The sequence below is a fragment of the Calypte anna genome, chromosome 2, assembly GCF_003957555.1.
Source record: "Calypte anna isolate BGI_N300 chromosome 2, bCalAnn1_v1.p, whole genome shotgun sequence".
NCBI classification, from domain to species: domain Eukaryota; kingdom Metazoa; phylum Chordata; class Aves; order Apodiformes; family Trochilidae; genus Calypte; species Calypte anna.
In genome coordinates, this window is record NC_044245.1 from 107,453,336 (window position 1) to 107,465,146 (window position 11,811).

The 11,811-nt window shown below is 38.4% G+C and overlaps 1 protein-coding gene across 1 annotated transcript; it reads left to right on the top strand.

Moving 5' to 3' along the window:
* Positions 1 to 3,479: 3,479 nt before the first annotated feature.
* LOC103531882 (transthyretin) lies at positions 3,480 to 11,130 on the top strand. Its single transcript, XM_030446102.1, has 4 exons — positions 3,480 to 3,656; positions 4,422 to 4,561; positions 8,905 to 9,040; positions 10,851 to 11,130. The coding sequence occupies exons 1-4, from the start codon at positions 3,588 to 3,590 to the stop codon at positions 10,956 to 10,958; spliced, it is 453 nt and encodes a 150-aa protein (XP_030301962.1). The 5' UTR covers positions 3,480 to 3,587; the 3' UTR covers positions 10,959 to 11,130.
* The last annotated feature ends 681 nt before the right edge of the window (positions 11,131 to 11,811 follow it).

The following is an 11,811-nucleotide window of genomic DNA, read 5'->3' on the forward strand; positions in this document are numbered from 1 at the left end:
TCTTTTCCTATAAGCCCCCATGGAATTCTACTCCTGTAAAGTGAAAGAAAGTGTCACATTCAGGTCTCTGTACTATAGAAAGGATTTTTGCAGAGCTCAGGAATTCATTAATTCTTTTTAAAGTGCTAGGGAAATCTATCCAGATTACTGAATGGCTTACCATCTATCAGCCCCTTTCACTCCAGTGTCACAGGAGAAGCTTACGGGTTTTTATGGTCAAAGTCAGATATTCCAGCCTGTCTGAGCACTTTGTCACATAGAAGCTGTTGGCTTTCTAAATAAAATCAAATATAAGGGAATGAAGCAGAGAATTAAGGAGCTTATCTATGTAAAACATGCGTAAGTGTGTGAGACTAAATGGGAAAGAGAAGAAAAAACTGTCCAATAGCACAGTTGGAAAAATTCTTGACATAAACAAGAGTATTAGCAGGACGTGTTTGTTCTTGACCTGAACATTGTAATACTTCCAAGCAGGGAACATGCTTTCATTAAAAATAGGCATTAATTCTAATTCTTCAGAGATGAACTTCAACTGATTTGGAATTCCGATAAGCCTTAAAGCATTTACATATTTGAGGATTATCTGTATTTTCATAACTGAGGATCTCATACTTCTTGGTTTCCATAGGGCTGAGGCTACTGTGCTTACCGGGCACACTTTGCCATTCCCTTCTCCAGCCCCCTAATCACCCTATATGCTGGGTGATCATCCCTTCTTCTGGGTTTTGTGTGTCCCCTAGCCTTATGTTATCTCTGTATTTTCTTTATAATCCTACTGGTTTGTTCATATCTGGAGTCCTAAATATCTCTTTCTGAGGAGTTTTCAGTGACTCTATTTACTCTTTGCTGACATCATGGTTTTTATTCTATCACTCTGTGCCAAGGCTCTGTGTTGCACCCCTTTCTTTGCAGCATGTGTCCTTCTAGCAGACCCTGGGAGATGCCCTGTTTCCTGCTCTTCATGGCAGCTTCTCTGCTCATTCAGAAGGCCTAGATTTTCTAAGTCCCACTTACTCCTCAGTGCACAGCCCCTTTTCATTTCACGTTCCCAGTTTTTTATTTTTTTAATCTGGGATGAGTTACTCAGATTACAAGCTTCAGGCTCCCATTGCACAGAAAATGTCCAATAACAATGGACAGACAACAGTCAGTCAGCACTTGTTGGATGCTCAGCAGTTACCCATCCCCTTTCTCCTTTTCTCTTTCATAATCATGTTTTGATTCTCCACTGAGAATGATTTTTCTCAACCAGTTATTCCAAATTCCTGAACCTTCCGATGCACTTTACAGAAATCATTAGCATGTTGTGCTAATAGGTTGAGGCTTAAAATGGAGGGGAAAAAACTACCTAGCACTGGATTCACTAGGTTATAGAAATTTTAGATTGGGATTTTAATAGAATTCTGTATGAATTCTAGACACTCCACGACCTTCCAGGTCAAAGAAATAATAAAGCCTTCTTTTCTTACCTTCTCAGTAAGTCCATTCGTACCCTAGAACTTACAAAAACAATCTAATTATCTGCAAGATGTGTGAACGAAGACTCACAAATACTCCAAGACTAACTGCCCTTAAGAATGGTAGCCCTCCTGGTAGTCAAAGGATCCCTATCTAGGCTAGGTATGGGATGGTGAGAGCTGAAAAAAAGCAGCAAATGAAGGACAAGAAAAGAAATGTTTAGACTCATGTTTAGAGTGAGAATTTTCCATGCTCCATCGTCACTTTATAAAATAGCTGCCAAAAGGTTAATGTTATAAAAGAGGAACATAAAATAGATAATACAGACAGCTGAAACACATTGTCCCTGTAGACCTGATTTTTCAGAAACTCCTATCTTGCAGGAAAACCTAGGAAGAAAATTGTTTTTTGAAAACAGGAAAGCAAATTCACACAAAAGCAGGTGCCAGTATCATTAGCTCCTTGGCATTATTTCCTTGCAGAACATCTGATAGCAAATGCCAGAACAGTCAACTTGCACTAGAATACAAATAAATTCTCTTCCTAACACACACAGCTTTACTGCTTCAGAGAAACATTTGCAGACAATGCGAGCAAAATAATGAGATGTTAATGCACAGATCTAAGAGCAGTATTTACCTTTCCAAGATCTGAATACAACCCCCAAACACTAGATTGCAGCATGTTTTGTTACTGCTGGGCACCTTCCATTGAGTTTTACATGCATGCAAAGGGAGTGTAGAATATTACCTACCTACCAGCCTGCTTTGCTGTAAGTCCAAAGGGCAGTTTGATCTCAGTTCAGGAGATTACTGTAATATGGATTTTTTTCAAAAAAACAACTTTGCCTAGAGGGAACATCTACATAAAGCAGCCTGAAGGCATGAAAGCCATGGGAGAATACTGTCCATGACTCCTCGTTAAGACCTGCATCCATAATCCTATTCAAGAGTCAAAATTGTTTTTGTTAGAATACTGTGAAAACAGTAAGAACTAAGCAGGCCAGCTCCTGGGAATAGAAGTTTTGTCCTAAACAAAATCAGGTTTTTTTAGGACATGGAGAGAAAGAAGTGCCAGACAGGGCTGCTTGTCTCTCAACTAAAAAAGGGTAGAGTATGGACAATTCTTATTTGATGCACCTCAAGAAACCAAGCTAATCCATGCCTGCTTCAACAGTTGATACCTTCTCCCAGAACTGGTGAGGTCTTACATCACCCCTGACAAATCTCTTGCCTAAACATACATTTCAGATCCTAATAATAACATTTCCAGTATAATAAGTGTTTGGCAACTGGAACATTATTTAGATGCTAGCATAAGCTAACAGTCTATGCTACTTTTCTTCACTAATTCTGGGGTACCTGGAGCAAGAGAGGAATCACTTAACTTTTTGAGACCTTTATATTCCCAAGGACACAGATCTCACCAGGTGTATTCCCAGTGACTAAGAGGAAAGCTCAATGTCCACCTGAAGATTAGGCAAGACGAATCTTTAGGAACTTCTGTTGAGAGGCAGATGTCAGCTCCTATCTAAATTAGGCTTCAAAAAGAAACATTGCTCTTTTTCAACAAGCAGAGGAACTGCTTGGGAATTTTTTTCTGAGCATGGACCACTAGCACTGTTTGAGCCAGAAAATAACCCAGCTACATCACCAGTAAGTACAGAGTCTGCAAGTGGCAACTGGTCTTCAGGAAGCACTGAACACATTGAGACAAAGCATGGAGCAGGCACAGAGAAAGCATGGGGTCATTATTGTGAGCAACCTTAGGGCAAGGTAAAGAAGCTCTTCTAGAACTGGTTGGATTTCTGGGCAAACAAAGGTCACTTGCATTATTTTGTGGAGGGTTTTCTACGAGTCTAATCTCCCCAGGCAAGGGTCATGTTTGTGTCCGTTACTTATTCTCTTTGCGCCAGTGATCCTGTGGTCCTTCCATTGACTGCAGTGGCACTGCTATTCATGGACTGACTCTAGGATTGGACTGTTTACTAAGCAAATAATCAGAATCAGCAGATTTGGAGTCATATGGGCACCCAATAAACAGCCTGTTTTGTTGTAGGATTGGCTATAAAATCCCAAATCCCCTCAGCTCCTAGCTGCTGGCACCAAGGCTCACTAACAGCAAACAGAATGGCTTTTCACTCTGTGTTCTTTGTTTTCTTAGCTGGACTGGTATTTTTCTCTGAAGCTGCACCACTGGTGAGTATTTTTTTATTCAAACTCAATCATTATACAAATGATAATCTAGATTTTCTAGATGACTAGCATCCTCCTCATCCATGAAATTCTGTAACCATTAGGCTTTTCCGGGTGTTATTTTGCTACCATTTTTTAAACAGAATTATTCAGATTTATTAAAGCTTCTTTTTTTTTTTACCATTTACCCATCTATTTTTAGGATATTATGAGAAGGTCAGGGATCTAGATGTGTGACCTTCTCTTTCTGTCTGTTTCTGTCAGTTCGTGACTCACATCCTGGATCTTCAATAGAAAGGTAGCTCTATCTTCACCAAGCAAGTGCTTCTCTAAGGCACTAAAAATATTTTTGAAGTATGACTAAAGATTCTTTATAGTATAATGAAACTTATGAAACATATTCTTTCAGCACTAGGGATGTCATAGGTATTTTTTTGTTGGTTTCCTAGGCCTGCAATTCTAATAATTTTCTATTTTCCTATTTGTGGTTCCATTAAAAAGGCATACTTTACAATATTTTTCCATATGCAACTCTAAGTATCTATTAAGCAACCTGTTTGGGTGTGTAATAAAGTTACCAGTATAAAGCTCTGAGATTCTCTACTTTTAAGAAAAAGTTGCTAGTGAACTACCACAGAATGCTGTTTGGCAAAGAACTTAAAATTAAGTCAACGTTGATTCTGCAATAAAAAGCCATCTTTTCTTTGAAAGGTTTTTACAGGGCTGCTGAACAGCTCCTATAACAACCTCTCCTTTTTCTCCCCCAAGGTCTCCCACGGGTCTGTTGATTCCAAATGCCCCCTCATGGTCAAAGTGCTGGATGCAGTCAGAGGAAGCCCTGCAGCCAATGTAGCTGTTAAAGTCTTCAAAAAGGCTGCAGATGGAAGCTGGCAGGACTTTGCTGCTGGGTAAGTTATGTGGTCTTTTGAAGCTGTTTTCAAGGTGTCTTGGGCAAACAATTGACAAATAAAGGGTATGGAGCTCTGAAACAAACAAACAAACAAACAAATCCCCACCAAACAACATGTTTTCTAGCATGTGTCTCATTGTCATTGTTAACAGTGTGTGAATTCTGGTCTAAAATCCATCACATTCAGATGGAACTTATTCATGACTGAAATAAATGCTAATCACAAAAATGTGCTGAGATTCTCATCTTACTATTGTAAGGGAACAGGCTTCATAATAATTTTTCTCCTAGCTTCAGTACTATCTTTCCTCTCTATAAGAAGAAAAAAATTAAAAGCCTATTTACCAGAACTTTGTATGTAATCCAGACTAACATACTATCTTCTTATGTAATGGGTATAGAGCTTTATTTGCAGCAGTCGCATATAAGATCCTCTCTGTAAGCTTTGTCTGTACACGTGCAAATAATAAGCACATTAGTCTTCTCCTGTATAACAATTGTGATGGCTGGAAGAAACTCCTTGACCAGAAAGTCCCACTGTAACATAACACAGAAGCACAATTTCAGCATTTGTTTGTGATCATTTCTATACAATTACAGAGCTTTTGCTAGAATGACAGCTTGATAACTTGCAAACCATCCTCAGAACATCACTGAGGGGCAGACAATAACACTGTTATCTTCACTCTGTGGGAGAAGTACAGGAGATAGAGGGACACAGTTTACCAAAATTCAAATAGGTGAGGTATTCAGGCATTTAAGTTTCATTATAACAGCTTACTGAATCAGGTTTTTAAATAAGTCAAGAGAAATCTCTAGTAACAGCAGGGTATTCAAGCACAGAATGACAAGCATTGACAGGAGCCACCAGGGCATCCAATTGCCTTTTCCTAGGATTTTATAGCTTGACTTAAATAAAAACTACAGAAAGAAACAGAGAAGACTACAAGGAGAGAGATATCTTTCTTTACATCTACAGGTTGTGGGTTGTTTTTTTTAATGAAACCTAAACAAAAAATACTTGTCCCCATTAAAAAGTAACAAGAAAGGTTAGGAGAATGAAGAGGAAACAAACACCTCCACTCCTAAATGCTGTGTTAATCTAGAGACAAATGACTCCCAGAATGTCTTGTCCTTAGTATTTCTGCAATTACTAGGAAAGCCAGGTTATTTTAAATGTTTCATCAAGTTTTCTTAAACATGTATTGTGAAGTACAATTTACAGGATAATGTAACATCAGCATTAAATGCCTTCACTCTGGGGTCATAACACTGTTCTTGTTTAGTCTGTGATGCTCTCAACAAGCCCAAGGAGACCAATGCTGTAGCTCTTCTCAGCCAAGCTCTGTTGACCCTTTAGGTCAGTACACCCCTGAGGAAATCAAATAATTTATTAAATTGAGAAGGCTGACTTTAGGCAAGTGAGAAGCATTTTGCTGGGGGAAGGTAGTGGAGGAACATTAAGCTACCATTCTTATTACAGGAAAAGGTTTTGACCTTTCCCTTGACTTGCATCTTAAGCAAAGATTCTTTCAATAATGCCATTGACTTTAGCTGAGGACACTTGTCTGAACAGTTTTTTGACACGTGGTAACAATTTTTTATTCATTTGGGAAAACCAGAGCCTCACTGTATTAAACCAAATGACAATCTGAATGCTATCAAGGCACTGAACCTACTCCTGTCAGGTTAATAATATTTTTAAGTTACAGCACTTAGTAAATAGAAAAATTAGGGTTTGTGCAAATGTCTGTAAAACTTATTTTTGGACCTTTTTGTTTGTTTGCTACTACTTTACTAACACATTTTAGGGAATCAAGAAAATGCACCTAGCAACTATTGAATTTGCAGTAATAGTATTTAAAAGTCGGGGAGGAAGCTAACATAGCAACAGCTGATATTAAGAGGCTCATTTCAAAATTAGCCTAGCCAAAAATATGCAAGAAGAGATAACTGAAGCTGAGATGTACTCTGAGGAAGGCTTTAGGTAACAGAGACCTGAGAAACATGTGCTTTGGATTCTTTATGAGCTCCTCTTATGACTTGCTTTGACCTTCTCATTCCTCACATGTTCTTGGATATCTACATCTTATCATGTAGTTCAAGAATTACAGTCACCAAACACAGTTCTCATGTGGCTTAGGTTGTAAATCATTAGAATAAAAAAAAAGCCTGCAGCATAATTTAAGTGGGTCCCCTGACTCTCCTTTTTTCAAAAAATAATAATAAAAAAAATTATTTTCTAAACTCCAAAATAATAATTCATGTTCCTGAGATATTTCCCCAGAGGTCTGCATCTGAGGACAGAGTTTATCTCAGTGCTGTATGTGTCCAAAGAGTTTATAAATGTCATTGCACTGACAATGTAGATTTAACCTGGTCACAATATACAGCTAAGGTCCAGACAGTGAAAAAGAGGATCAGGACTGCAGTCTAGTGTGAAGCCATAGCAGAAGCTAGCAGTCCATATCCTATTAAGAATAAGCAAACATACTATATTTATTCCCCCAGTCATGCAGAAATACAAGTGGTGTTCAGAAGGAATCACTTGTAGCATTTTGCTACCAGGGCCAAACGCAGAGCATCCTCTGCCTTGTCCAAATCCCATCCAGGGTCTGAATTACACCATGTTGGCTGTCAACACAGCAGCAATACTGAAGATTTTGCTGGTAAAAACACAGTTATTGAATGGCTACCACTTAGTAAATTAAATTAAGAAAGTGCCATTAACTGCTGGTTGTGGGCAAGAGTATTCAAGTGAAGTCTTCCAATTTCTCAACTGTTGCAGATGGTTAACATCTGCAAGTCTGGATCAGCATCCATCAGGTAAAGTACCATTCAAGATGCATCCACACATGTTGAATTCAAATTTAATTGTTTACCTGAACAAAGATTTTGAGGCAGCCACCATTTACTAACTTGTACTCTGAACACTTTTGCAGGATCTCAGTAATTCAGTTTCAAGGACACTTGCCAATTAATCCTTTCTTCTTTTACCTGTTGAATTTTATCAAGACAATATAGATAAATAATAATAAACCAAAATAAAACAGCTATGTACACTTCACAAAGTGCCTGCGAGCCACAGCTGAAGCAGGGCTTGGATGCTTTCCAGGTTTGGTCCACCCTGGTTACTGTTGATTTCACTTGTGTTGGACCAGCAAGACTTTTGAGTCTTCCAAGTCCTAAACTTCAAACAGAAGACAACCTGAAAATGGGATTTTCAATCCTGTAACTTACACAACAGCTCTTACATTCAGACTTTTTGCATTCACCACCACTAACCAAAGATAAGAAATAAGATGCAGGAGAGGGCAGCAGCTGGGAAAGAAAAACTGCAATAGCACAAGGAATGATGTCTCTGATAAGCAGCAGATCAATGCTTTCTCCTCTCCCTCTCATCTCCCTCAAGATTTTTAGCTTTGTGCCTGGACAGGTACTCCTTGCCATAAGATGGGAAAGTTCCACTAATTCTTCAACTTAGTATCATGTAAAAATTTTCAGCAGAAAAAAAATTGGTTTAAAAAAATCATTAAAAGAGATATTAAAAAAAAAGAGAGAGATTAATGAAGTTTAGGAGTTAAGCATGTAAATTTTTAAACAGATGTCATACAAACCCTGCTCCTTTTCAGCTAGTAGGGTGCACTGCCAGCTATATTTCCTTCTTGCTCCTGAACTTCATTCACCCACAGCTTTTTGTTATGAGCTGAGTACATGGTATCTCCAAGATGAAAATTCCTACTGGCACACAGTGGAACAGGCCCTTGCTCTTTGACCAAAGCATTTTAATTCAAATTAATAAAATCTTGTGATGCTAAATGGCTTTTCCAAGAAACTGCCATTCAGGATCCTATAAAACCTCATCAGTGTATATGGGTAAAACCTATGGCCTTGGTGCCAATAACCAGGGAACAGAATAACTTTCCACTACTTTCTCTCTTTAATTATAATTTGAAAATTGGCATCTTGCCTTTCATGATGACAAACTTTTTCCTAAGCCACTAATATTTGGTTCCAGAGGGCACAAGTTAAATATGATATTAAAAAAGAGAGGCCTGAACTATAATCCCTGCTGTAGCAATGAAAAAAAAAAAAAAAAAAAAAAAAAAGCAAGCCAGCTGTGATTGTGATGTATATGGATGACCTGGTAGCAAGGGCAGGCTTTGCAACATGAAAACATATGCTACAAAGAAGGAGGGAACTACTTCAGATTATTGGAAACCGTTCAATGTGAAATTCAGCTGTGTGGCACCTCTGCTATATTATATTCCATACTGATTGTTTCTGTTTAGCATCTAAATGACATTAGAGAATATTTATGTAGATGTTTTACCATTACAGGAAAACCACAGAGTATGGGGAGATCCATGAACTCACAACAGAAGAACAGTTTGTAGAAGGAATATACAGGGTTGAGTTTGACACCAGCTCTTACTGGAAGGGACTTGGCCTTTCTCCTTTCCATGAATATGCTGATGTAAGTATTAAAAAATACACCTAACCACCTGTGTACTGTGCAGAGGCATCAGCTGGAAAGAACAAACACAGTGCTTTAATACAGGAGAAGAAACTCTTCCCTGTCACTTGACACTGGGCAAATAAAGGCAGTATATAGCCAGCTAAGCCAGAGGAAGTCGCCAACTTCCCTGCAAATACTGACAGAGCTCTTTCAAAGCTGGAGCTGTGCCCATTCATCCATTCAGACCAGTAGGGACTTTTGTGTAAAAAGAGCTACATTAGTCAAATTACATAGTGTTTAAAAAAGAAACAAGGGGGGAAAAAAATGAAAAGGACTGACCTACTGAAGGAATGGTAGGGACTTGGAAACCCTAATTTTAGAGGAAATAGGTATTTCCCGTGTATCAGTTACCTGAAAATCCTTGAATTCTAGCATGACACTTAATTACAGGAAAAAACCATTTCTTTCTGATGTGTTTTTTGTAAAAAATATACTCAGTATTGAAATTGCAATAAGAAAAAAAAAGCCATAAAAATACAAATAACCACAGTGAGAAAGGAAAAGGCTATCTCATCAATATTGAAATTTCCCAAGCAGAGCAGCAATACAACTATGTCTTGTGCCTCCCTTTGCTTTCAGTTCTAGACCGATTTATCGTGCACTCTATTCTACTACATTTACTTAGCACTGCCAACATATTTGTTTAAATTCTTCAGGTTTAATCTACCACTAAGTTTACTTAATTTCTGGAAATTTAGTCTGGAATGGCTACAGGTTGTGCTGTAGAACATTTTAAACTAGAAGTTTATGAAGCTCTGCAGAAGACTAAAACAAATTACAAAGGCCCAGGTCTTTAAAAGTCTGATGTGCAGCTTGGATCATTTGGGTCAAATGAACAGTTCTCAAAAATATTCCCTAACCATTTGGACATCTGAAAGTTTGCTGGGGTCTACAAAAGGGCTTCACCTCAAATGGTGCATAAAAGAGCCTGGCTAAGACTGTTCCAGCTCAGGTGCTGAAGAAGCTTTCCTTTGATGGAACAGCCTCCAGGTCAACAAATTAGCCTGGGAAGGAGGTAGAATTCAATGACTGGCTGTGTGCAAGATACCTGAAGACTCCAGTCCTCATGCCCCAGCAGCTTAGACCTCGGCAGGACTAGGGAGTAGGATGGAAGCCTCTAGTCCTCTTGTAGAAATCACATCATGGTTCAGAAACTAGATCAAATATTAGGCTAAAGAGAGCCAAAGAAAGTGGGAGCCTACGCCAGATGGAAAACAAGTGTTCCCAATTCCACGGACTGACTTCAAAAGGGACTGAATAATGTCAGGACAAGGTTCTCTCCTTGTTCTGGCAAATCTACACTCAGTTATTAATGCATCTGAACCATCAGCAGCTGTGCTAAAAACATGAGCAAAGCACTGAAGTACAGAAGGGAGCTTTGGGCTCCCACTGCCTACCTTACATGGACACTTCAGAGAGAGGTTATACTTAAATTCACTAGATGGGATTTCACCTCTCTTAAATACATATCCCTCATCCTTCCATTCCACTTCACAAACTAGTTTGCCTGACTCTGGTGTAGGTATCTCCACTTAGCTTCACCACAGCCAAGGCTCTTTGTGGACCTTGGTCCAAATCTCACAGTTTCTCAGTCTTCCCCATCACAAAGCAATGTGGAGCAGTACCTACCCTTCAGGGGAGTAAAATCATTGACTGGACAGAACTGGCAAAGTCTTGTGCAGAGGAAATGGAGTGTGCTTCCTAATTCTTAATGAGGTAGTCTCAAACATATGGTGTTCATCATGATCATAAGTTTTCTCTTTTCCAGGTGGTGTTCACTGCTAATGATTCTGGTCACCGCCACTACACCATTGCAGCTCTCCTCAGCCCTTTCTCTTACTCAACCACTGCTGTTGTCACTGATGTCAAGGAATAAACATGTACTGTTGTTACACAAACACCCTCCTACGCTAGAACTATCATAGGCTTTTAGGAGGAAGATTTTTCCTACTGCTAATGCATAACCTTTTGCTACATTAGTTGTTTTTTTTTCCATTTTGTAACCTGGCAAACTTCAGTCAAGTCAATAAAATGTTACTTTAAAACAACTTCTATTCTATTTGTGAAGTTTTATTGTGTTCAAAGGGGTCATGATTTGCTTCCAAGTGCAAAGGACATCTGAAAAACACACATGGAATTTGTTCTGTTATCTACCTCCACTACTTTAGTCTCACCAAATGGATTGGCTCAAAGAAAGTTATAGATTTGTGCTACCTTAAAAAAATTGACCAAACACAATTACTCAAAATAAGAAAGTCATCAATATTATTCATAGTCCCACTACCAACTAAGTCACAGAGTAAAGAGGAGAAATTCTGAAAATGCAGCAGCAGAACAAACAATCCAGAAAGACTCTTGAAATATATATCCAGAAATCTGGCTTAAAATCTGTGTACCTTTACTTAAAGCTTCAGCTGAATCTCAACACTGTCATTTCAAGAGGAATGTTTGCTGCTAAATCAATCTAGGAAGTTCTGAAGTAATTTCAATTAGCAACGTTATTAACAACTTTGATCTTTAACCCAGCTGACTACTGTATTCAAGTGCATGCCAGTTAAATCTCTAAAAAGTGAAATTTCCAATTATTACTTTAAAAAACTGTTAAATTACATCTTAATACCATCTTAATGTTCTCTTCATATTTTTACAAACAGGAAAAGGTAAGTTGTAGAGTGACTGTGATTCAAATAATGTCATTGATAAACTGACCAAAGATTTTAGGAGCTTTA